This window comes from Rhamphochromis sp. 'chilingali', assembly GCF_963969265.1.
Source record: "Rhamphochromis sp. 'chilingali' genome assembly, chromosome: 2".
Taxonomy (NCBI): Eukaryota; Metazoa; Chordata; class Actinopteri; order Cichliformes; family Cichlidae; genus Rhamphochromis; species Rhamphochromis sp. 'chilingali'.
Genome location: NC_137930.1, coordinates 21056504 through 21083668, shown reverse-complemented (window position 1 = coordinate 21083668; position 27165 = coordinate 21056504). Strand labels below are relative to the sequence as shown.

Genomic DNA, 27165 nt, shown 5'->3' with positions numbered 1-27165 from the left:
TTCAGTTCAGTTTGTTTACTAAATTGTAAAAGATCTACCAGTTGATATTAAATTAATCTGTTTCTTTCACAGAGTATATATTTAAATATTATTTCTTACCGCTGTCATTAGCCTAAAAGTAAACATTTGAATTGCTTTAGGACTAATATTAACAAAACATTTTTATTTACTGTAGATTAACTGTAAAATCAAATTTTTACATATCAAATAACAGAAAAGTTCATTTTGTTTTTGACTCTAGACTCAGTGTTAATTAATAAAAACATGTCTATTTTTGAAACTGCAGTTTGTTTAAGCACATATGTTGTTCATATGTTCTGTTGGTGAAACATGGCGGCGGTAGTATCATGGTTTTAGTCTATTTGCTTTATTGGGGAGAGGACAACTTGGATTAATTGACTGATTAAACAATGATTTCTGAATTCTAGTCGCAATTTCTAAAGGTAAATGTCAAGACATCTGTCCATTACCTGAATCCCAAGAGACACTATATCGCAGTAAGACAGAAAGATATTTGTGATAGATTGGTTAGCAACCTGGACCGGGCCTTTCTGTGAGCAGTTTGCACATCTGCCTTTGTTTATGTGGCAGCTGAGATAAGCTCCAGCCTGCAGATGACCTTGAACTGGAGAACCGGAAGGAAATGAACCGATATTTGTAATAATGTGGCCAGTTGAAAGTCCTGACCTTATAAGCTGAAAGTCCTGAAGGGAGCAATTTCTCCCAGATCCCAGAATGAATGAAAAGTGTGCAAGTTAACAGTTATCAGAAATATTTAATGGCAGTTTTTGCTGCACACGGGGTCACACGAGTTACCAAAAGCTTTGTAAAAAGTGTACATACTCCTTTCTATCACACATATGCAATACTGATTGGTTTCCATTATAAATATTTTTGCCTTAATTGTTAATTAGGTTGTCTTGACCTAAAATCTGATTATACTTTGAGCAGAAATACAAAAGTAGATTCACAAACTTTCACTTACCATTGTATTTCCGTATCATCTTAGTGGTCATGGAACTAAAATGAGATCTCAAATCTCTTTTAGTAATGTACACTGTAAAAAAAAAAAACGTGCTGTTTTTACAGGAAAACCCTGGCAGCTGGGGTTACCAGGGACTTCCTGTAAAAACGCTTTACAGATGCAACTTGTAAATTGATTTACAGTGAATGAATCTCAGATTAAAACTGTTAAATCTACAGGAAAAAGAAGTTAATTTCACACATAGATGTAAAAGATACAGGAAATAGTGTATTTATATATCACAAGTAATAAATGCTTTTTGTGGATCCATAAACTGCAAAATTAACAGGGAAATATCGTACAAAGAACTAATTTAAAATGGTAGAACTACAGTGAAACTGTGCATATTAAATGGAGCTGCTCTGTAAATTATACATAAAATCTATGCTGAATATTATATGTTTTAATGTAAAATTTTAACCATAACCCAGCAAATTTCTTACTGCTACGCCTACACCCAAACATGCAAAAATACATCTTGAGAAAACACAAGAGAGGAAAATATCACTTTTGGGAAATTTATTTTGCAGCCACATTAGCAAAATGACAGCAAATGGATCCATTTTTCCAACTAACACAATATGCAAGGCACACAGCAACTACACAATTCAATCAAAATATAGGCTATAAAAGCTGTGGAACATTCCTGCAAAGCAAGAACCATGTTCATGAAACAAGCATTTGTTAGACCCTCCACCAGAAAAAGTTAACCTGTTAAGACTTTAAAACAAAAAACACATATTGTGTCAAAAATGATCATAATCACCGTGCAACACAACACGCACCCTGCTGTCACCACAACCATGGCCCTGGTCAGAAAACATCAGCAAAACCACGTGGTGAAACAAACCTACACATGTGGTCTAGAAACACTGCAGTAGCAGCATGTTGTTTTTTTCTTTTCTTATGTAAATAAAGAACATTCCTACAAAGAAAGAACATCTTCATGAATTGGCTTCATGCATTCGACCAGTAAAAGGTTCCAGTACACATTGTGGAACAAAATTAACAAAGTAAAACTAACAGTCCACAGAGAGTCAAGATTTAGGCTTAGCGCCACTCGTGGTCGGCGAGATCCTGAATCAGGGTGAGGACTCGAGGGGTCACACTGAGACGACGCTTTGAGTTTTTGTTCTCTACTTTGGTTCCTTTTTCTGGGTTTATGGAGAAGAAACACCTGTAGAATAACAATCATATAAAAGTTTATTAAGCATTTTTATAATTGATCAGTTAAAATACACGTACAAAGTAAGTAAAAATTAAGTATATACATATATATACACAGTCATGGCCATGACCACGTTCAAGACAAAGTATAACCAAAATGCTGTGGGGAAGTGAACAATGCATGGTCAAAAGTATTGGCACCCTTCACGAGTGTCTTCTGCAGTGATATGTCACACTTTAGCATTGTTAAAATCCAAAGCAAAGGTTATAGGTAGTCAGACGTCAGTTGACGCTTGGTCTAGCCCTGAGTCTCGGCCAGGCTTGGACCCGGATTCAGACTGTTAATGTATTTAAAAAAAAACAAACAAAAAAAAAAACAGAAAAAAAACAACTGAAACCGGCTCCAAAGCCGACCGAGACTCAGAGCCAGACCTGGACTCGAACCACATCAAAGCCAGACTCCAGATCCCAGAGTCTCAGTTATGAGAAATAACAAAGCCATTTTTGTTCACCTCTGAAGAAACTCTAAAGTGGAAGCCAGCTCAGATGGATAATGGATGTTGAAATTGTAGTAGCTCCCGAACATGAGGCACAGTGCAGAAATGAAGGAGGATATGTTTGTGCTGACGAGGTTCCGATCAACACTCAGCATGTATCTTCTTGAGGAATAGCAGGACTGTCCTGTGAACAAATTATTTAACAGGTTATATCAATAAACACGGCAGTCACATGACATTCTATAAAAAGTGCACTTAAAAAAAAAAAAAAAGAGAGAGCTATGAAACAGACTTACCACACACGATAATAGTGGGTGTCAGAGGCACTTGCTCCAGTTGTACCTCATCTGCCAGACATGTATCTTCAACACAGAGAAGCATGGACTCCTCCTTCTCTTCAAAGTAGCTGAGCAGAAGCAGGACCATCTCTTTCACATCATCTGAGCAGCCACTCTGCGGTCCCCGCATCCTCTGAAGCCTTGCATAAGTCTGAAGGAACACCTTGCTTTTGCTGACAGCAACTGTGGTCAAGTAGTCCAGTAGCCTTTTCCCCTTCAAATCCAAATTACGTGTGAATGTCTCTTTGAGGTCAATCCCAGTAAGTTCCTTGAAGTGGACAGACATGCCAAGTTCATCAAACCAAAACGGCCACTCCTCCCTAAGGCATTTGATACTTTTCCCCTGATTGACATGCAGACGTTGTGTGTAGTAAGTGGACTTCATTAGACTTTTTATCTCTTCTGGATTGGTGTCAGCTTGCTGGAACATCACCTTGAGTTTTTCCATCTTTTGCTGTTGGCTCTCTGGAGTTTCTTCAAGAGGCAGAAATTCTACATTCCATTTAATGCACCCGTATGTATCCTGCATGGCTGCTCTTTCTTCTAAAGGGATCTCGTCTGTGTGGTCTGAGTCAGTCTGATGTTTTCTTTTTCTTATTTTGGGTGTTGAAGTGCGCCTTACATTTTCAATTCTGTTCTGCAACTGTTTGACAAGTGAAAGGTAGCCTGCGCCAACAATCTCACCCTCTATTAAATCTTGCAGAGAATTGGGATATTTTGCCACCATTTTTCTTGCAACGTCAATTGAATGTTTTCTACCTACATGAGGGCATTTTTCCATCATCTCAGTCACAACAATCCGGACCATTTGCCTCCTCAGTTTTGGGCGAGGCCTTTTCCCCCTCTCAAGAAAATGCATCACTTCTGCAGGAAGTTTACTCCATGGAATTTCAAAGTTGTCATCCCATTGTGTGTCACATCCTGGGCTGCTGGAAGAGGTCGACGATAGACTTTGGGGTGAAAGTGAGAGCAATGACAGCGACTGGGTTGATGAGGCTTCCACAGATGATAGCGAGCTGTTCTCTGGAGTTTGGTCTTTAAATTACAAAACAAATACAATTATGATTCACACTGTATGTCTGTTCATGACCATCTCTGCTTTTGAGTTTGAATAGTTGTTTGTTGTTTTTACTTACATTTCTGTTTCCAAGCAGAAAGAAGCTTTCTTGCTTGTACAGGTCTTAATGCTGTCATCAAATCTGCCTCCGTTACGAAGCGTAGATCATCACTTGTCTCAACTCCAATGGACTGCAAGTGCTCCTCCAGGATGTTTTTGTTCACAGCTTGAAGTTCTGGTAGGACTTCCGTGATGGCGACATCTAGGAAGGTTCGCTCTGAGTCACTCATACTTGCACTGAAGAAGAAATGCCACATCCAAACAAAATAGAAAATCACATACAGTTCATACACTTGATGGAGCAGGGTGTGGATTACGTGACACTTATATTAATGTTAAACTATTTACAGTGAGAAGTGAGCTATTAGTTGGACATTATTTTGCCACAATACTATGCTTTAGTGGAATGACTCTGTATTCTTGAAGAATGTATGATACCAAAGGATAGAAATCAGGCAGGTCATTAATGTTGATACACTGTAACCCAAGACTGTCCTTTGTCACAGAATACAGATGGTATTCTGAGAGGAAGATGCCTTTGTGGATATCCATTAGAACATACACAGATGTGTCATTTTGAATCAAGATGAGTAGAAGTTCACCAAACTCCATACACTCGTCATTTCTGTACACAAGAAACTGTCCCTTTTTATATGCAGTGCCCTTGTACTGAATGTCTGTGGTAACTGTGGTATTGCTTTCTGAAAAAGCTAACTCCCTGACCGCATGCTGAATAGTGTCACTGTAGAGGTTGGGATAAAACGCACAGCTCTCCTTGACTTGCAGCAGTTCACGGCATTCTTGCCCTGCTAAAAGATAAGCCTGATACATCTGATGACGTGTTGACAAAGTTTGACAAATATTTTTGAAGCTTTTCAAGTGTCTGGCACATCTTTTGAAGTAACTGTGTTTACATTCAAACCTAAGCGTCCATAACCTCATCAATGGACCAAATTTCAACAACAGTGCTGAATAATGGCGCAAATAGTGGTGCTTGGGTTTTAGTTTAATTCCAGGAAACAACATCTCTCTCATCTCCAAATATTCTTGGATCAAAATGTCAGCGAATGCTATCTGGGACAAGGAAATGCTCTGAGCACAAATAAGATCCACAATGTCTTTCAACTGGAGAGCTAACTGCCATACTTCATCCTCATGGTTTTGTACTTTGTCACCAATCAAAACTGGCAGCAATCTCAAAAGGTTCCAGTTTTGAATGGCTTGCCCTGATAATTTGGATCCGTCAGGTTTGACAGTACATGGCTTTGTAAGTGCTTCGGATCCTTTATATTTAAACTGTTTAATGCGTCTGTTTAAAAGGGAGTATGTGAACCATTTTTTATTTTTTATAATGTTCTTCAGGTACAGTGCTAGATCATATGACACAACTCCTTCAAAGAGGTCATGACCTAGACAAGGTGGGAGACCAGGCTGGGATACGTGAAAAGACTGAAGGGTATTGAAGATGGAGTTTACCTTTATTCCTCTGACGTCTTGGATAGTTTCAGACTGGAGATCAGCAACAGCCGCGTCATATGTCTCTGGAGTGCGTGGAGGACCACAGGCATTCGGATCAGCATAAAACTCACTTCGTGTTACTTCACAGTACCTGCAAAAATATTGAGAGCAGCTGAAGTTTTCTGTAAACCCTCCTATGCAATGAGAACCCAAGTTGTCCCCAGCAATACAGTAAAGACCCCCTTTTACAGTTTCTCCATCTACATCTATTCCATCTGTCTCCAAAGATTTCAGATCTGCCAACAACTCTGAGAAAACTTTGGCTATTCCAAAACGCTTGAAGTCATTCTCAACACACAACAAGACTAAAAACATGTTATCTGTATTTGAACGCAAATGAATGGGTAAATTTGCTAATGACAGATAGACTGCAAGAAGTTTGTGCGTCTTTTTAGCAGAACCCAGGGGATTCACTACCTCAAATGAATCTTGGTACAAAATCAGTTTGAGGCTTTCAGGGTTTTCATTAAAGAACTGGTGACATTTGAAAATTTTGCCATCATATAAATCCTTAAAAATTTCTACATCAGGACCCCCAAACTGTTGTGACTGTGTATTCCTCCATAACTGTGACTCTAAAAAGCTCTTCAGGGTTTCTCCAACTGGTATGTAGTAAGCACATTTTTCTGTCATGTTTATTGTCTGCACTGAAGCACCGCAGCAATTTCCTAATGTTGTAAACCTCAACATCTGGCAATAAACCCATTCTGATTTCTGATCCATTCCCAATGGCACTTTCTTGGGTTCTGTGTATTTAAACATTTTTTTGAATGTTTGATTTCTGGTGTGTGTTGTTCCTAGTTGTCCCTGATGGCAAGCAGAGAACAAATCTGACTCTTTAATGCAGTCACAGATTTTAGTGACTGCTTCATCTGATAGGTTCATTTCATTTTTTAGTAAACAACTTACCTTATTAATTGTGTAGGCTTGACCCAATTCGTGCACATTCTGCATTTCCTCAGCAATACTCTGTATAGTAGAGGCAGGAATTAGCAGCTGTCCTTGCAGTTTAAGGTAAAAGAGACACATGTTTCTGAGATAAGAATGACTATCCTTCTCTGGCATATCACTGGCTGAACTAGCAGATGCCATGGTTTCATGTGTGTTTTCTGAATATTCTGTACTGTCATTTGGGGGCTGAGGACGAGATTCCTTGTACATGTCATCAATACCATCTGGAGAACAAGCTTTATGCTTCCTACACATGTGAGAAGTAAATGATGACTTTTTTGTAAACATATGCTTACAACCACTTACTGGACATGACACAGACCTGCCCTCTGCAATATGATCGTTTAAGTGAGACACTAGCTCTTTCACTGTTTGAAAATGGCGGGCACATAATGAAACCGCACATTTTAAATCTGCAACAAGAGCTTTAGGAGTAGCTTGAAGTGCAGGTGCATTGTGCACACGATAAAAATGCCCCTTGAAAGCAGAGTACGTGGTGAATGTTTGGCTGCAATTGGCGCCAACACATTTAAAAATACAACAAGGCTCATTCTTATGCACTCTGCAATGTAGTACATAGCCTCTTAATGTGACCAATACCTTTTTACAAAAGACGCAGATGATCACTTTTAGTATTTCAAAAGTTTGCCTGTGCTTTTCAGCTGAACTAGCATGCTAGCGCTAGGTTATGAGCATTGGTCTAAATATCAACTGGTGCTTTTATCTCGAAAAAACGTCGCCAAGATATTGAACTTACCGTGCAGACTTTCTGACGAACAAACACAGATCCTCAAAAAACACTTGAAATCGTATGTTTGTAATTTGTCCTAACAACGTAGTTGCTGAAAGTTCGACGTTTTCTTCTCTAGTGCTGGCTCGTTAGCTAAGTTCGTGAACTAGGCGCTCTTCTCCTCCCGCCCTCACGTCATTATCCAATCAGAGACGAGCTTCAGATGCACATTCAAAATTAGGCGCGCTCAGTGCAACGTGAGTGGCCTGAAGTAGCTTACAGCTCTGTGGAGATGAGGCACCATAGAGATCCTATGGGAGGCACTGTAAGTTTGTTTAGCCTGTAATAATGAGACATTGCTGACCTAACCCAAAAAAGTATTCTAGTCTAAGTATCACATTGCAATTAAAAGAAACATAAAGAATACAAGCATTATGACAGAAGCATTACTTAGTCGTTAAATAATAATTTCTTATTGGTTACCCTACAATAGGCTGCAAATAGCCCGAATGATTTAAGAAAAAAACATGATGTAAACAATTTTAATTGTATATTTTTATATAGCCTATAAATGGAGAGGCAACCTCTCAGGTTCACAATGACATCTTCTGTGAAAACATTTTTATTAGTCCTATCCATGACTTTGCATCATTTCATGAATCATGTTAAAAGTAGGCCCAGTACATCCATGCAGTTGTAAAGTGACTTATAGGTCATGTGTTTTTAAGAAAAACTGACTAAAACTGTGATTTTTACAGTATTTGCATGTCAAATTAACATGATTGTTTGGTTATGAGTATTACGGTGTTTCACTGTTTTTATTCATAGTATTTGTAGTTTTAACCAATAAATTTGATTATAATCACACATTCATGTTGTAAATATAACAGGAACATTCTGTTTAAAGGTTTACAATAATTCACTGTGATCGAAACAGGAAAGTTGTGTTTTGGGGTTTACTATACATTTCTGTAGGGGTTTTACATGGTTTTTATGTCAATTTCACTGCCCTTTTTTACAGTGTAGTGTAGCCTGACGTCAATAATTTACAGCACAATATGGAAGTCTTTCAGCGTGTTCATGAATCACATCGTCCTCAGAAGAACCTGCCTGCTGCTATGTGCTTCATATCAGCTCCTTCTTTTCTCCTGAGAGAGAGAGAGGACAACATCACCCAGAGGGCTGGGGAGGGGAGTAAACCAAAAAAAAAAAGGGAAAGGAAAGCAGAAGAAAGGAGACATTGGAACACAGCATATTAGGGAATATGAGGAGAGCAAAAGAGAGCCGAGTCGAGCTTAGGAGAGGCATCAAGTGACCTCCTCCCTCTCCATTGTTAAGGAACATAAGAGTGAGGCTGGCTAGAGGCCACCAAAGGGGTAGAATAAATCAGAAGGCAGAAAGAGAAAAGGAAAAACTGAGTGAGGCAGAAGTACAGAGAGCCAGTGCTTTTCATGTAGTAACAGCAAACATCAGCAAATACTGGCTGAGCTAATGCTTTTTACAAAGCCATTCAGGATCAGCTCTGTAATTGCAGCATAGGCCGAGCTGATTGTAAACTAGCGTGTGTGTCTTCAAAGGGAAGAGATTTGCTGAGGGAGGAAATGGACAGCGATGAAGAATGAGGATTAGATTTTTGAGAACAGGAAGGGGAAGTACCTCATGACAGTGGAGGAAATGCCTGGAGAGGACGGGAAACAGGTGGCAGTACCATGCGATGGAGGATGATCAACGCGTGGAGATCGGGCTCTGAGGAATTATGCTTCCAGTATCGACATGACTTAGATTACTATAGTATTATCTTCTCAATCCAGCAGTCTGGGCTTTTCCACCTGACTCTTCGTTTACTGAAACCTGAGGAAGATGAATGGCCTCAATTGATTTTCGGTTTTCTTGTTAAGATTCAGCCCTTGTTTCTCTCCTCCATACTCTATAAAAATTCAGTATTGGACAACTTTGGATCTCACAAATCTATCCTTGCAGGGTATGTTTTTTGCATGTAGCAGAGCAGAAGTGAAGGCTTTTTCTTGCATTCACAGACCTGCAAATAATAACGGATCAACTGTAATCCTGGCTATCCTCTAATGTTAACTACATGACACGCTAGGGAGATGCTATTTATTTGATCTTACTGTAAATAATGATATTAAGCAAAGGAAGTTGATGTTGACGCCTTTTAATGCTTTTACGTCCTAAATCTTAAAGTGTTTGTGAATGTGTGCAGTTGTGTGACCCCGTCTGTACCTATATCTATGACAAAAATATATACCACATTTTAATCCTGATGTAGTCTCCACACAGCAGAAAGCGTTTCTAAAATTGTTTGATCTATATTCTTATTAGATGACAGGACTCCCAAACCCTAACCAGAATCTGTTGCCAAGTGAAAAGAAATGTAAAAAACAAATAAGTATCACAGCGCACGAGTGAAAGTCCAACATTATCCCTGAACAGTCCTGTTCCATTTTTTTTTTTGTAAATCAGGGACTGAAAACATCCTCAAATCCTCCACCACAATCTGGTTCTAATCTCCCTCCCACACCAAGGACAAGCTCCCACATGATGTGTGCACTGATGAGTGGGTGAATGGCTGTCAGCTGCCCTCCACGAAGGAGCTGCATGATGCCAGGGTGACAAAAAAGGGCAGGAGACATCACCACAGAGCCTGCACACCCAGGCAACCATCTGCTCTGAAACTCTTCCTGTGAGAGACAGAGCCTCCTCTTCACAGCCACCCCCCACCCCCCTCTGTAACTGTCTGCAAACCCACTTGTGTAACTGTTAACACGCTACTTACTGCAAACTGAAGCCTGTTTTCCAAATGCTACAGTGAAAAGCTTCGGCAGTGCGTTCAAAGTTTTGGTTTATTTGGATTTTGTCCTATTCAGTTGGACTTTTTCTTCACATTGGAGATTCCAGAAATCCATGGCTGCAACACGGCTTCACTAACTGTGCCGAAAAGCGAGGGGGGTTTGTGTATCGCCCACCACCACCATCAAACACGCCTCATCAAATGAAAAGTCTAAATGTTCTTTAGTTAGTTGCTTTTTAAAACTTTTTTTATTAGATTAACTGAGGAAATCCAGCTCAGATGCCAATCCATCTGCTGCTGCTTATAAACCTAAATATGATTAACTCTAGTCAACATGGCTATTGTTTTTTTGTTGTTGTTCTAACAGTACTTTACTTTATACTCCGAAACGTGTCCTGAAATACTGAGGCCCTGATTATAGTGTCTTCATTTGTAGATACAATCCAGATTGCTTTTTTTTTTTTTTTTTTAAATATTCTGCACAGCTTTTGCACCACTCCTGCTGAGCAGATGTGTTCCTCAGAAACCTGAAACTACAGAGATACATGTGAAGACAGAAAGAAAAACAAACAGAAATATCTCTCCAAGTGCCAACACATTTATGGCCACGCCGACAAAGTCTCTCATTACTTTCAGTCATCTTTTTGAAGCACTCTTCAGTTTCTCCGGATGTAATCCTTTACATCTGTGGCATGCACATTATTTTGTCCACCACAGCACGGAGCTCCCTGTGTTTTTGTCATCACACCAGAGGGAGCCCCTGTCACTGCTGCACTCTCTTTCGTCCCCCTAAAGCTTCTAACTCTTTATCCCTTATGACAAATTAACGCCGGGTGATGATGACAGATATCACCGTACCAAGGTAACCGCCATTATGGGGCGGTGATTGAGGGCCGGTCAACCGGAGCTGCTGTTTGTACTGTCACCCTTGTGTAAAGTTCTGATGTGACGCCGCTGTGATAACAAGGGTCATTAACTAGGAGAAGGTCAGTGGTGTTAAGCTGATACACCTAAGTGTGATGAAGACTAATGCCCAGCAAAAAAGAGGTGAAATGTCTTAGTTCCCACCTGAAGTAGTTTTAGTAATGGCAATAACACACGCAAAAAACACACAAAGGTAATTCTTTGTTTAAACCTTATCTGTTTGGCATTCAGGCCCTAAACACCATAATGGCACCTATGAGTCTTTATAATGTAATTTCCAGCACTGAATAACTGATAAGTAGGAGAATGTATGTGTTTAATTATATAAAAGTCCACAGACAGATGTTCATTCAAGAGGTTTTTGCACTTGTTTTCTGTGTGTATAATAACAGTACTGGAAACAAGAAACCAGCCTGACTGGAGTTATCTTCTAAGATAAAAATGTAAACAAAGCACCACCTGTTTGATAGCTTCCTTGATAATGGCTCATTCAGTATTTTACCTGACAGTGTTTTTTAAGCAACGGGTGTTCACATATATTATATTGTGCAGATGTTACATTGGTGCTAGAGAGCAAAGAGCACGATAAAAGTGCTGCTACATAGTGGCAGAAACTGCTTAACCAACTGCTTAACATGCAGGGTTACCATGTAGTTCTTACCAAATCATTACCAGTAATCTTGAAAACAAAAAGTCCCCATTCCCAGAGTCACAGTGCTGCAACATCACAACAACAACATGGGCCAAGTGCGCTAATGGTCCCAGAGCAACAGTAACGTGATGTTGTAAGAACTACATCACCACTGTGATATTAGGTACACCATCTTTTTCACTTTTATGCACCATAGTTGAAGTTGCCCTCCTAAGAACTGCCGCAGAGTTCAAATTGGAGATGTGATCATTAACTTCTCTGATGAGACAGCACAAACCTGGCCTTCATGGTCGAATTGGTTCGAGGAAACAGCTAGCGTTTAAACATTAAGTGCCGTGAATCAGGTCCAGCTCAACTTTATGCAGGATTGGCACAGTGCTGTGCTGCAGTTGACAGACGGTGCAAAGAAATGGATTCTGGTTCTTTACTAGTTGCTTCAGATGACCACTTTGTGCACTTGTGGCAAAACAGAGCACAACTGAAACTACAAAAACTTCCTCAATGGTCTTTTAACTGCCGAAGGAAGTCCTCTCTCACCGATCATTATATATTAAGGGGAAAAAGCTACATGGCCTGGTGTTAAAAGCTATTGCTCCAACTTGTCAGATCGTAAACTAACTGAGATTAACCACATTTTTTTGTCTGGCTGAAACCCTGCCTTTTCTCACTCTGTTGTCTTTGTGAAAACTATGACACACAACAAACGCACAGCTCCGAAGGGATGGTTTCTACATGTGTTTGTCCCACCATGAAGTGTGTAGGAGGAGCTGTGAGTGTCTGGGGGCTTTGCTAGCAGCACTGTTGGCAGATTTTATTTTAAATTCGAGATGATGCTTAAACAGCATGGCTGCCATAATATTCTGCAGCGACACACATTCTCACCTGCATATTGTCACCATTTGTCTTTGCACAGGACAATGGCCCAGAACAGACCCTCAAGCTCCGAAAGGCCTATTTCACCAAGAAAGAGACTGATGGTTTGCTGCATCAGATTACAGGAGACTCCACAGTCACCTGACCTAAGCCTAGTTGAGAAGGGCTGGGATGAGCTGTGTAGGAAGAAAAAGCAGCCATCTATGAAACAGGTGTCAATCACATGGCAGCACCTCAGTGCATTTATATAGATAAGGAAGTTAAGATTGAACATTGGAAAGGTGATTTAGGTGACTGAACGTGGCATGGTTTTTGGTGCCAGATGGGCTCATCTACTGGGATTTTACCCCGACAACCGCAGGGAAGTTCTCTGGATGAAAATGTTTAGTTGATGCCAGATGTTAAAGGAGAATGGCCAGAATGCTTCCAGCTGCTAGTGAAGCCATAGTAACTCAAATAACCACTCACTGCAACACCACAGCCCATCTGAGTATTGTTGCTGAACATGTCAATCCCTTTATGATAACAGTGCACCCATTCTCTGATGGCTGCTTCCAGCAGGATCACACATTAACTGGTTTCTTTAACAAGTGTTCACTGTACTCAAATGACCTCTATAGTCACCAGATCCCAATCCAATAGGGCGCCTTTAGGATGTGGCGGAACATGAAAGTTGCATCATGCATTAGAAATATTGAATTTTTGAGGCAGTAGTGCCATAAACCTGGATTATTTCAAATGGCCATCAGAGGGTGAATTTGCTTATTAATTTATGCTGTTTACCTTATAGTATAAAGCATCTTGAGGCAACTGTTGTGTGATTTGGTGTTATATAAATAGCACTATATATAAATGAAATTAAACTGAACTGATTTATATAAAAAGTCAGATTGTGTAGAAGTCTACCGGAAAATGACCCTCTGCTCTATGATCTCAATGCTTGCCCGATGGGTTTAGGGTCTCAGTCAGCTGATTTAAGTGTTTAGGAATACAATATCAGTTTTTATATTATTATGACAATTACAGTGAAAAGGAGGATGAAGAATGATGGGCTTTGTTGTAAGTCACAAGTGCAGTGTCCCTCAATTTCTAAATCAAACTCACCTCTCATTCCTATTTTTAAAACAACAAGGTGGGAAACCTGTGGTTTAAAAAAGAAACCTGCATACGTATGGCCCGTCTAAAAATTCTTCTATGTGCAGCGTTATATTGTCTGTTTTCCCTGGTTTTGATAGTAGCATAAAGGAGTTGTTATCGATCTACAAGTTTGTTATATGCATCTAAATATGGTTCATAAGTTTGAATGAATTTGCTGGAGTTTTTAGACGTCTAGAAGAAATTCTGACCTTGTAACCCTTTCAGGAAATGCAACTGCGGCTGCATGTTGTTTCAGGTGATCTACTAGTGAGGAAATGTGGCCAATGTGTGAAAAAGACAGCAGTTGCGTTAGAGGGTGTAAATTCATCTGAGCCTGTAAACATGTATGAGTGTATGAGAAACAGAAAGTATGTCACATTGTAAGTTAAGTATTTCAGCTACTCAGACATCAGAGAGCATGGAGGAGCAGAGAGCATGTGAGAAGCGATTATAGAATATATATATATATATATAATATTTTGAGCAAAAACAAAAGGGAAAGTAAATCATCATCAAAGTTTACATTTATTCATTTGGTTTTAACCATCATCCAAGGTGGAAGTATTTATGATTCCTTAGACCTGAGACTGCTTGTAAGCCACTTTATTTCGAGGTTTGTGGTATTGTCGCTACTTGTTGCAGCAAGGTGTGCCAGAAGATGTTATTCTTTCAGAACAGGTTAGACTGCTAATGTCAGTGATATTACATTAGTGATGTATAATGTTCTCTAATGCAATTATGTTTGCTGTCTCAACACGAGATCAGTGTCAGGTTAGCTTAGTATCCACTATCACACAGGCCATAGAAGAGAAACCTCTGGTTAGCTAGAAGTTGGTTATAGTTAGTATATTGTCACCTGGCTTGCTAACATTAGGTATCAGCAGAGAGTGTAACCGCACAGTGAGGACAGGAATGTTACGCGGGGGCTAAAACTGAACTCGCTGCCGAACTTGGGGCTTTATGTTGTTGTACATCAGAAAACATGAAAGTCAAGAGGCTTCTGTTAAATTTATACGGTTGCAGTACATAACTTCCTGTTTGTAACTCTCACACACATATTTAGTTGACTTCTGTACAGCCTCAGTTTAGTTGTTCTAATTTCTGTTTCCTTTAGATCACCGCAGCTCAAATGACATGAGCTTGACTGCATGACCTGTGCATGTGCAAAATGAAAGTTAGAGGTGTGTGTGTGTGTGTGTGTGTGTGTGTGTGTGTGTGTGTGTGTGTGTGTGTGTGTGTGTGTGTGTGTGTAGCCGCTAAGACTGGTGGACCTAAATCTTCACCACCACGTCTTTATACATACAAGCGCAAAGGGGAGTGGGTGGGTCAGCGCACAGGGCACAGAAACTAAGCTGGCTTCAAACACCATTTATTTCCATAAAACAAACACAGCCAGAGTCACAAATACAAGATAAAATTCCCCGTATACAATAAAAATAGTGTTGCAACCCGCTAAAAACCCTGCCGGCAGAAATAACTATACAATATTAAAACAAGGCTAAAACATGTTTTCCATATACTAAAATTACTCTCCCATAGTCCCATAATCCCACAGTCCAGCCACACATGGGCGAATGGTCCTTATATGAAAGAGACAGGAGAGGAACTTCTCGTCCAGTATGGTAAAACTCGTCAGCAACAGACCAGGGAGGGGACTCCTATCGCAGACCTGTCTCCTTCTGACAGCGCGTCGCCGCACAGTCCCGCCCCACTCCACACCTGAACACGGCCTCCCTCGTCTCACCGTCAGATGCAGGCAGAGGGGCATCCCTGCCCTGTCGTGCATTGCAGCCATCGCCACCCACTGTTGCCGTTCCTGCCGTTAGGACTGGATCGCCGAACAACTCGCGGCGCCCCACAGTCAGGCAGCAGTTCGTTCCACACACGTGCGGGGTTGCACGCGTTCCTTTTTCTCCTCCTCACCCTTCGTGCGTCACTCCTCTCTCTTTTTGTCTCTGCGCCCACCATCCCCTTTAACAGGTCAACCTGGCGGCTGATAGGCCACCTTGGGGAACGCCCCCACCTCACAGGTGCCTACAATTATCTGTTTAGTCCACAGTGGGTTAAAGGAACATGGTACAACATTAACACAAATATAAATATGAGGATAAAACCATGCAGTATAAATATCAACAAACAAACATGCAATATAAATATCACTATAAAATCATGCAAATAAAATCAACACTATGTACCAATACACAGATTGATAAAACATAAAAACACAAATTTCCGCTGTGTGACATGTGTGTGTGTGTGTGTGTGTGCCTTAAATGCAAAACTATGTTAAGGAAAGCCACAACTGAAATCACAAAATCAAAATAGGGTTTCAAAAACCAGCATAATGATGAGGACGTTACCCAGTGGGGCCTTCTATATACTGTCTAGGCTTCTCTTTATATTGTCTTGTCCACCGTGTGTGTTTTTTTCACCAGTGACTCCTCATGCTTGGTATTTTGCCATGACCTCTCTCAGAGTACTCTGTATGTAACTCTTAAGGGAAAAGGAGATAAAATGTTTGCTATGGGTAAAACCAGTGTTTAAAACAAAAGGGGTTATCTAAACATTAGTCACAGTCACTGCACACAGCATCACTAATCCAAGGTCACAAATGGGTCTATTTGTTGTCTGCTGCTAGTCAATAAATACGTTTAAGTAAATAGTAGACGAGCAGCATGCTAAATCATAATGACCCATTTTGTATTTAAATATGTGAGATGTGAATGTAACAGCTGGGCTCCGTAAACTAATATGTTGAGTAATCTGTAATATAATAATTACTGCTTAAATTAGTAGTAGATTACATTTGCTACTAAAATTGCCCAGCTAGAGTCATGGTAAAAAAAATAAAGTCTACCCTCTTAAATTTCTGAGGTTTTATGTATCAGGACATAATTAAAAGTAATTTGGTCTTTAATAGGTAAATACAAACTCAGATCAACTACATATTACATCGTGTCAACTAAAAGTAAGCTAAATGTAGAAGCAATGTGTTGAAACTAAGTACACTCTTATTGATCCACATGATAGCAGCCAGTCTTTGATGACAGTACAATTAGACAAAGATTAAAAAGTATTGTTTGGTAGAGTTGTCAGAAGAAAGCTTCTTCTCTCTAAAAAGAGCATGGGAGCGTGACTTAGGTTTGCAAAGTTGCGTCTGAAGAAACCACAACACTTCTGGAACAATGTCTTTTGGACAGACAAGACCAAAGTAGAGATGTTTGGCTATAAAGCACAGCAGCGTGTTTGGTATAAACCCAACACAGCATATTAGCACGGACACCTCATGGTGGTGGAGAGGTGATATATGGACTTGTTTTGCAGCCAGAGGAGCTGGGCAACTTGCAGTCACTGAGTCAAACACGAATCTTTATTATTGTGTATTCTAGAGTGAAATGTGAGGCCATCTGTCGGACAGCTAAGACTTGGCCAAACCAGCATATCTACAACAGAATATCTGACTCAACTCAAAGAACTGAGGTGTTACAGTAGCCCAATCAAAATCCAGATCGTAATCTGACCTTAAGAGAGCTGTGCATGAATAAATGCCTGCAAAGCTCAATAAGCTGAAGCAACGTTTTTTTTAAGAAAAGTGAGCCAAAATTGCTCCACGATGCTGGGAGAAAGAGATAAAATCATACAGAAAAGGTGGTTTTAAAATCTGTTGTATCATGAGTTGCACTCATTTTGCATTTTGACTTAATTGTTGTTCGCTAAACCCAATGATTTGTCGTTCATGAGAGGTTTTAAGACTCACGTTTTGACAAACCTCATTTCCTCTTATCGTTACTGTATTTCTGTGATGGTGATTGAAAAGCACTTGAATAAATAAAAGGGTGCTGAAAAAACTAAAGCTAAAAAAATCTCAGATTCATCTACTGCAACAAGAAGCAACTGTTTTATTTTCGTCTTGAAGCTCAGTATTTAGCTCACAGCCCGCGCTGCCTCCATCTCGCCATCTCTTTACAATACTTCTCCTGTCTGTCATTTCCTCTCTTTTACCTTTGCTCCATGTCTTTCAATTATATTTATTCATGCATGTCTTGGTTGATATAAAGTATAAATAATCTTATTAGATGCTGTTGTTGAGACTCATTTCTTTATGGAGCTCCAAATTTATATTCATGACCACGGATGCACATTTGAAGGTGTGTAATGATGGAGGAGTCATGTCCTACCACGGGAAGGCTGCAGAGGGAATAATATTTGTTGTGTTTGCATCACCTGGAATGAGACTGTGTTGCACGCACAGAATGACACCTTGAATCAGATGGAGGAGAAAAAAAAAAGAACTATATTGGATCTGTGTGACTCAGTGGTTTTTGATCATCTAGCCTCTCATGTGACGCAAGTCTAACGTAGGAGAGTTCTTTGCTGTGCAGTAATAAATATTAGATAAATAAGGTGAGGAAGAAGTTTGTTTTAGGATCTTAAACTGATCAGTGCTCTTGTGTAAACGTCATGTTATGTGCGGGTTTAACTGGGGCTGCTTGTTAGTGTTTGATAGTGATACCAGCAAACAGAAAAGAGGGGAGAGAACGAGAAGGGAAGAGATGTGAGAAGAGGAAGTAAATAAGACTTCAAGTGTGGCGTTGTGATTGTCCTGTTTATGACAGCCAGCAAGTAAATCAGAGAGTGCAAGTGATTCTCTGCTCGAATGACTCCTCAGATCTTGCATCTGAAATATTACATCTTTTGCCCATTTGCTATTACTGGTTACATGAAAAAATAGAACAAAATCTAGCTAGCTCACCTTCAGTAATTTCACTCAAGAAAAGGTCATTTCAGTGGAACATTATGTCCCCAGGGTTAAAAAACATTAGTCATTGAATTCAGGTGTTCCAATCACTTCCATGGCCACAGGTGTTATAATGTCACTGTTTATGGTATTAGCAACTCAATGGTAAGCCGTAAAATCACAGAGCAGGATCAGTCAATCGCTGCAGACCTCCAAACTTCATGTGGGCTTCAGATTAGCTCAAGAACAGTATGTAGTGAACTTGATGCAATGGCCGAGCAGCTGCTTTCATGCTCCCAACTTTGTGGGATGATGAAATATTTACCAAGGTCACTTTTTATCTTTTCTGTTCCAACATGACTGCGCACCAGTGCACAAAGCAAGCTCCATGAAGAAATGGATGAAGAATTTGTTGGGGAAGAATTTGACTGGGCTGCACACAGTCCTGACATCAACCAATTAGAACACCTTTGGGATGAATTAGAGCAGAGACTGTGAGCCAGGACATCTCAACCAAAACTGGGGTCTAACCTCGCACATCTACGGTCAGTAATTCCCATAAACACACTCTTAAACCTTGTCGAAAGCCTTCACAGAAGAGTTGAAGCTGTTAGAGGTGCAAAGGATGGGCTGACGTCATACTAAACCCTAGAAAAATGGGATGTCACTTTACTTCACATGCTTGTGAAGGCAGATGAGCAAATACTCCTGGCAATACAATGTTTTTAGATATATAATTACGTGAATATAACTGCCATCCACTTGCTTCAAGAAAAAGCCCGAGTAAACTGTCCACAACGATTTCTGCTAAAATACACCATTGCTCTTCACTATAGACTAACCTACAGCAGACACAAGGGGAACGCCGCTGTAGAAACCTTTAGAAAGTAGATCTATCACCATTTCTTACTCATACAGTGGTTGTACCCTGCTGTCAAGGATGTACTGATGCGTGCCAGTGATTAAGAAAGCCACGATAAGATTAGTAAAGAAAACAAGGAGCCAAAAGTAAGCATCTTTTTCTGGCTGCATGATTGCCAATATATCCTAATTTGTGTTGTGCTAACATTGCTTTTCTGATCCAGACAAACAGTATTTTTCAAGCAGCAGACAGCACACTGCATCATTGTGGATTCAGCTGCAGCAGAGGCAGCAACAGTCTTTGTCAACAATCGTAGCGTCCATCATGGGACAGCTCAGAGCCAAACTGCGCCTACATGCAGCGATGCTAAATATCTGCTTGACTTCCTCAGATGTCTTGTTGCTCTATCCAAGAAGCAGAGCGAGAAGATATGGGCCAAATCAGTCTTGCAGCAACATCTGGAACACTGCGAGTTTCCACTGGTCCATATTTGCTCCTTCGCTGAAATCCCAAGATTCCCCAGTGAATTTCCTCAAATGAGCTTTCTTCATTTTTTTCAATTCCTGTGAGAGTGAAAGAGGTTGGACTGAGATCTATTTAAGTGAAGAATTCCTTCTCTGGGCTGTGGAGGAGTCTCAGGGACACAAGTTTTGGTTTATCATCTCACATCTGGAATATTTCAGCTTCTGAGTCACCAGGGTCAACATTTTCATGTGGAAAAAAAAAATCACAAATGCAAATGCCATCAAACTTAAAAAGAAAAAAAAGATTTCTAACTAAGAAACTGGAAGATTGTTCAAACATATTAACAGATATGCACCAGATAACTGATATGCATTAAACCAGTGTAGGTTAGCTCTTTATCTCTTTAAAGCCCACTCAGCGTAACCCTTCGGTCTACGGTAAGCTTTTTTTCTGAACTAAGTGGTTTCTGTCATATTTCAGCCTGGCTTGAAAAGCAAAATGAATGGGTGTGCATCAAAAGTTAGTGATCTCTGCCTGTGCAGCTACCCTTGGGAAAAATCTGGAAACTATTCTAATGGTCATCAAACCACATCTTTAGTGATAGATACTCATCATCAAGGGTACGGGGGAGGTCGTTAAATGTCATCTTTATGAAGGAAAGACAAAGACACACACACAAAAATATTCCATGTGAATAAATATAAGCAGTAGCTGTGAAAGAGTAAAAACTACCGTGTCAAATTTTGGAAATCTGAGGGGAAAACAGCTCTTCACTTTTTGAAGAATAGATTGTCATTATGACTACCACCTGCCACGTAGCGACACCACAGTGACAGGTCTGAGATTGGAAATATGATTGGCTAATCCTGCAGGATGAGCTGAAAGGCTGCGCCTTTCTGAAGACCAAGGTAAACTTTGTTGAGGACGGGGAGTTAATTGAAGTGTCACTCCATTCCCAATGTGAATGACATCCAGGACAAATGAGAATCACAGTTTCCTTCTCTCGCACTCCCCTGCTCTGCATAAATCTCTGTTTGAAGGTCACTGACTCTGAAAACAGCATCTGGTCAGTTAGTTCACACCAATATTTTACTCACTCTCAGGCATAAAATGGCTGCTCGGTTTTATCTGCTGCCAGCGGGCTTGACTGACATGCATATTAGCTCTTTTCTCCCGGGACTCTGAAAACACATCATATTTTCCACAACTTTCATTTTCTCCATTCAAATTGCAGCCACATTGAGGTGTCTTGGTTGCATACTAATTGTGTGTGATGCTCACCTCTGAGAGCGAGCTAGACATCCGCGCAAGGAGCCAACTATTTTTCATTGTCTCTGTCGCAATAAAAAGTGTCATCTTAGACAGGCTGCAAAAATAGCAAAGATCTGTCATCATCTGTGGAGTGTAGATTAAAACACGGGCAGAATGTGATTGTTCGGGGACAAAAAAGAAGTCTACACGGTAACACAAACACAGCCTTTCTTCGTCTGCAAACCCTCTAAAGCCACCTTTTGTTCCACTTGGCCTCTGATGATATCCTGAGTCCCTACTGTCATTTCTTCCCTTTCCTGGTTCTAATGCTACAACAATCACCTTTGCTTTTCACTGCAGTCTCACAGCGCTACAGACCTTTTCATTAAATATGGAGAAAATATCTCCAGGAGAAAGAGAGACTCAAAGAAAATGTAAATAAGCAGTGAAGAACTTCAGTAACCCTGTACTGTTGCTTTTTCTTTTTTCTGTGGAGTGTGTGATGAGATGTGACCTGAGCAGGCCTTGTATTTGGGATAAAATGAGTAAGATGCTGTGTGTGTGTGTGTGTGTGTGTGTGTGTGTGTGTGTGTGTGTGTGTGTGTGTGTGTGTGTGTGTGTGTGTGTGTGTGTGTGTGTGTGTGTGGTTTAGGATGCTATGAGTAGGATGGTGGAGCCAGAGGATGCATGAGTCGCACTAGAAGACAGCTGCACAAGGAAACCTCCACATGTAAAACCCTGGCCGTGAAACAGACAATTCTGTAAGGACATTGGCTGTGCAGTGATTTTTTTAAAATATCAAAACAACTTAAACAACTGAGATGGTTAACAAAGAGGTCATAAAATGCATTTAACAAATGCACTATAATATAATGCAATACAATGCAGGAGCACAGCAAACTGTTCAGGCAGTTAAATGAACTCCTTTCTAACCAATAAAAAAGGCAAACAAAGGGTTGGATATTAACAAGCAAAGAAACTGAGTATGTTATCAGAATATCTTGAGCAAACCAGCCCTGTTTTGCCTGCCACATTTGTTCTAGCGGGTCGCTGAGCACGAGTCAATAAAATATAACATTAAATGCCTGCTTTGCACCAGTTTCTGTAGTTGTTAGTGGTTCAGTTTAAGTTTGTGCTGAGTCTGAATGTGGCTGTAATTTCTTTTAGAAGTGCAAAGATCTATCATGAGCTCTGTCAGGTAAGTTTATCAGCAGATTTCTGAGAAGTCAAATGTCTACAAATGCAGCAAAACTGTAGCTGCCCTCAGCGCTAGTTTCACACTTCTCATTCATACTGTATCACAGCCTGAGCTCAGACAAACACTGTGTCGCTGCATAGCCCGTGTAAGCAAACACAGAGAATAAAACCTGACCTCCGTCAGATTTGCAAAATAGTTGAGTTGCTTTATTTGAAAATCTGAAATATTTCTGTTTATGTTGGTTTGGTTTTGGATTTTTAAATCGAAGATGAAAATGAGCTTTTAGCCAAATCAGGTACATGAATAAAAAGAACATTCTGTTTATCGTGACGTTTTAAATATCAGGACATTAAGACAATGTAAATTAAAATACATTTAAATTTACATTAGGTCATTACAACCTCAAATGAACAGCAACACATTGCACTTATTTGGCAAAATCCAAGCTCAGATGGAAAAAGCAGTGTGTAAAAAATTAAGTACACCCTTAATGCTTCCACAGGAATCAAGAGGCCAGGTAGCAGATAATCAAAAATAATTGATTAACTGATCATCAGAAAGTGTAAGCACATAAATAAAAGCAGATGTTCTGAGGAACAGTAGTGGAGGGCAGCCTTGGGCCTGTGCACGTTGCAGTCATTGAGTTGACCATGAACTGCTCTGTATACCAAAATATTCTGGAGTCAAACGTGAGGCCATCTGTCCAACAGCTGAAGCTCAGTCCAAATTAGGTCATGCAACAGCACAATGACCCCAAGCACAGCAGCGAATCTACAACAGAGTGGTAGAAATAGTGGAATGGCCCAGTCAAAGTCCCGACCCAGAGGAGTGAAATGCAGCGGTGGAACCTTAAGAGAGCTGTGAATAAACGAATCGATGCTTCAATGAAATGAAGTAACATTGCAAAGAGTGAGCCAAAATTCCTCTACAGTGATATGACAGACTGATAAAGTCACACAGAACATGATTACTTAAGTTATATCTGCTGAAGGTGGTTCTGCAAGCTACTGAATTATGCGGTGTGCTTAGTTTCACACACACTGATTCTGCATGTTGCCTTCCATAAGTAATAACAATGTGTTTAAGTAATTTTAAGACCTACTGAGATCAGATTTTTGTTTTTCCTGATAACTGAAAGAGGGTGTGCTTTCTTTTTCACCTGATTTGTTTGTATTGTGCTTTGTCCCTTTTAAATAAACTAACTTAATAAGAAAAGCACTCTATACAGCACTCTATTTTCTCTTAAATCATTAAGTTATATTTTTGGTGAATGTGTTTGACGGTTTGTGTTTATGAGCAAATTTAGATGCCAATAAGCATTTCTTACCTCGCTGCATCTTAAGTACTTTAGATCTGTTTTAGATAAAGCAGTAAGAAATTAAAACTGCCTAGGCAACAGAAGGAGCTAAAGTTATAAGGATTGAAAGAGGAGGGGTAAATCAATGGAAGGAAACAAGAAACACAGCCCCACTGTGAAGTGTATTTACCTGATTTTACCTCTTTTATTTTTAACCCCTTCAGTAGAGCTGAAGTAGCAGCAGCTCTATAGTGCGCTCTTGTCACAGGTAAAAGCATAAAATGAGCCAGATTATTTGTGAATGACTGTGCAAACATGCAACAACACTCTCTGGCTGTTTCTCCAACACAGATGTCTGGCAGGTGCACGTTGTCAGAGCAGCAACTGAGTCTGCGAATATGAATATTAATGTACAGTAGAGAGCTGCATTATTATGCTAAAACCACTCTGTCCTTCTGTCTGGGGTAGATTCACAAATCAAAAATTCCTTGATGTGCTGCACACTTTGTCAATTTAGTCCATCAGCTGTTACTTTGAAAATATGTGAGAGGAAGAGAAGAATCTGAAGCTGCAGAAGAAGACATGAGAAACGCAAAGTCAGGATTATGTTGCAGCGTGCTTTAAAAGACATTATTATTTCTCTCTGGCCTGTTGCACAAAGCTTCCAACCCCTGCTGGCTTCATCTGACACATGATGTGTGTGTTCGTGTGTGTGCTGTGTGAGTGAAAAAGAGAGGGTGAGGGGGGCCTGACAAAAGAAATGTCTGAGTGAAATGAATGGGGACTAAATCTGCCCATCAATAAGCTGCTTGGGCCTGTGCCATGAAGGCCACATGCCTCCCTGCAGATGCAGAACTTAAAAAAAAGAAGAAGATACATCTGGATCTCAAACTGTGAGTGTGTGTGTGAATGTGTGTGCACGTGAGCAAGCCACATGCAACTTGGTGCTCCTTCCAACAAGGATTAAACTCTCAGACATAGACTCATCTAATCACTGGTGGCCCAAATGGAGAGAGAAAATCCAATCCCCTCCCAACAAAGTGTGATCACAGGCACAGAGAGAAGCAAATGTGCACCACAAAGCATGGCTGGATGAAGAACTTCCTCTCATTTAGGCCAGCAATGTTTGGTATTTTAAGGAGTGGTTAACCCAAATCACTAAAAAAAAAAATAATACAGTCACTGACTACCTCTAGTCAGCAATGGGAAAATGTTTCAGAGTAAAAGTAAAAGTAGAAAAGAAGCAGTGCAAGAAGCTCTACTTGTATAAAAAAGGCCTGCTTGAGAAATTGTGCTTTGCAAAGCCCTCAATTCCTCATATTTTCCTGGGAAAAAAACGGGAATAGTTGTGGGAATTTATTGCAACATGTACAAGCATGCATTGAAGTAAAAAAGTCAATATTTGGTATGACCACCTTTATTCTTCAGCCTAGTCTGAACTCTCTTAGGCAAGCTGTTTTGTAATTTCCTTAAGTAGTCTTCAGGAATAGCTCTCCTGGCTTCTTGGAGGACATTCAAAGCTTTTCTTTGGATGGTGGCTGCCTTTTGTTGCGCTCTCTTTTGAGATAATGGCACACTGCTACAATAGTGTGGAGGTCCAGGCTCTGGGGAGGCCAATCCATGGCCGATAGTGATTTAATTGTTTGTTTTTCAATCCAGATTTGCTTTGACTGCATTGGAAGTATGTGTGTGTATCATTGTATCTATTCTATTGTAATTTGGCATACCTCTCAGGTTCGATGTCAGGAGTCAACTGCTGGATTTTTTCTTAATCTGAGTAAACTTGTCCAGTTTCTTCATATTTTTTGACAACACACTGCACACTATTCCAAGATATTCCAAAACCCAAGTGTTTTGACTAATAGCTCTTTGGGACTCAAACAGCTTTGTTGCCCCTTTTCACCTTGTTAGTGAAAAAGGATCCCATAACTTTCAAACTGTGTTATTTTTGGAAATTCTAAAAAAAGAAATGGGAAAAATGCATTTTTAAAATGGGCTGCCAAAAATACTGTTTAAATTCCTTGCTAAAGGTTCTGTTATGTGTAGACACAAAAAATCTAGGTTAGTGTTCATGGCTTAATTACAAACAAAAAAAATCCTCTGAAAATGTCCTGAATTGAAAATGAAAAACTTTGAAAGATCTTCAGATTTATCAAGGCTAGTTAAAAAACAACAACAGAGATTACAGGAATGTCTGGCTCCTAGATAAGTGAAAAATTGTGCCTTAATCAGCTTGAAACTGTGACTTAAATCAGTGGTTCGTAAAAGGAGGTTTGCAAAATTTTGCTCTAAATGAAGCTCTCAATTTACCGGTCGATCTACGTCCCTACCCTCACCTATGGCCACGAGCTGTGAGTAGTGACCGAAAGAACGAGATCGCGGATACAAGCGGCAGAAATGAGCTTCCTCCGAAGGGTGGCTGGCCTCTCCCTTAGAGATAGGGTGAGAAGTTCGGCTATCCGGGAGGGGCTCAGAGTAGAGCAGCTGCTGCTCCACATCGAAAGGAGCCAGCTGAGGTGGTTCGGGCCTCTGACAAGGATGCCCCCTGGGCACCTCCTGGGTGAGGTGTTCCAGGCATGTCCCACCGGGAGGAGGCCCCAGGGCAGACCCAGGACACGCTGGAGAGATTATATCTCTCGGCTGGCCTGGGAACGCCTTGGTATCCCCCCGGATAAGCTGGAGGAGGTGGCCGGGGAGAGGGAAGTCTGGGCCTCTTTGCTTAGGCTGCTGCCCCCGCGACCCGGCCTTGGATAAAGCGGATGAAGATGGATGGATGGATGGATGGATGATAAAATCATGTTGTATCATTAAAAAATGAACCTATGCACCAGTTACGCCTGTTTGTTTTTTTTTTTTAAACAAGCAGTCCATCTTTTCTTCATCTTCATCAGAGTGCAACAGACTCTTGCTGTTATTGGGTCATTAGCCAACAAGCACTGAGCTATTGTGAGGTAACTCCAAGTTGAGATAAATTGAACTGGAGTTAGGATTATGAGAGGATCTTTGGAAAAAGGTTCACCATTGCAAGATTACCATGGATCTGGAGCAGCCAGGGATTGAACGTCCAACCTTCCATGACAGTAGAGGACCTGCTCTTCCTCTAAACTACAGCTACCTCTTATGAAAAAATTATTAATTATTAATTTTAATTAGTTATTTAACTTCGAAAGCTAGAAACATGGCCACAAGAAACGAGTGAAAGTGTGAATTATTTTATTACACACATGTATCTCTGCAGAAATTATTCTTCCTAATTATTTCATATGGAAACATGTTTTTCGGAAAAAGAGGAATGCCACTGAAGACTGTAAATACAAATTTCTTTAAACTGATGAAAAACAAAGCAAAACCATGCTTCAGAAGAACTACACAGAAAAGCTGGTTTAAATCGTGATGATTTGTTTTAGATGCGATTTCATGTCTCACAGGAGAAGGCAGACAAAAGGTAAATATGGAAATGAAGCTACAACAAAGACATCTGCCTGGTGGAAAACAAAAAGAAAATCAATACATATATATATATATATATATATATATATATATATATATATATATATATATATATATATTATAGCACACGCACAGATACACATATATCAACACACACAATCATACAA

At 40.2% G+C, this 27165-nt stretch overlaps 1 protein-coding gene across 1 annotated transcript; it reads right to left on the bottom strand.

The window, feature by feature from the left end:
- Positions 1-1478: 1478 nt before the first annotated feature.
- LOC308392258 (uncharacterized protein) lies at positions 1479-8144 on the bottom strand. Its single transcript, XM_080875227.1, has 7 exons — positions 7370-8144; positions 6571-6630; positions 5620-5752; positions 4163-4380; positions 2985-4061; positions 2704-2872; positions 1479-2201 (listed from the first exon to the last, which is right to left on the bottom strand). Exons 4-7 carry the CDS (start codon positions 4371-4373, stop codon positions 2075-2077), a joined length of 1584 nt encoding a protein of 527 aa, XP_080731353.1. The 5' UTR covers positions 4374-4380; positions 5620-5752; positions 6571-6630; positions 7370-8144; the 3' UTR covers positions 1479-2074.
- Between the last annotated feature and the right edge of the window lie 19021 nt (positions 8145-27165).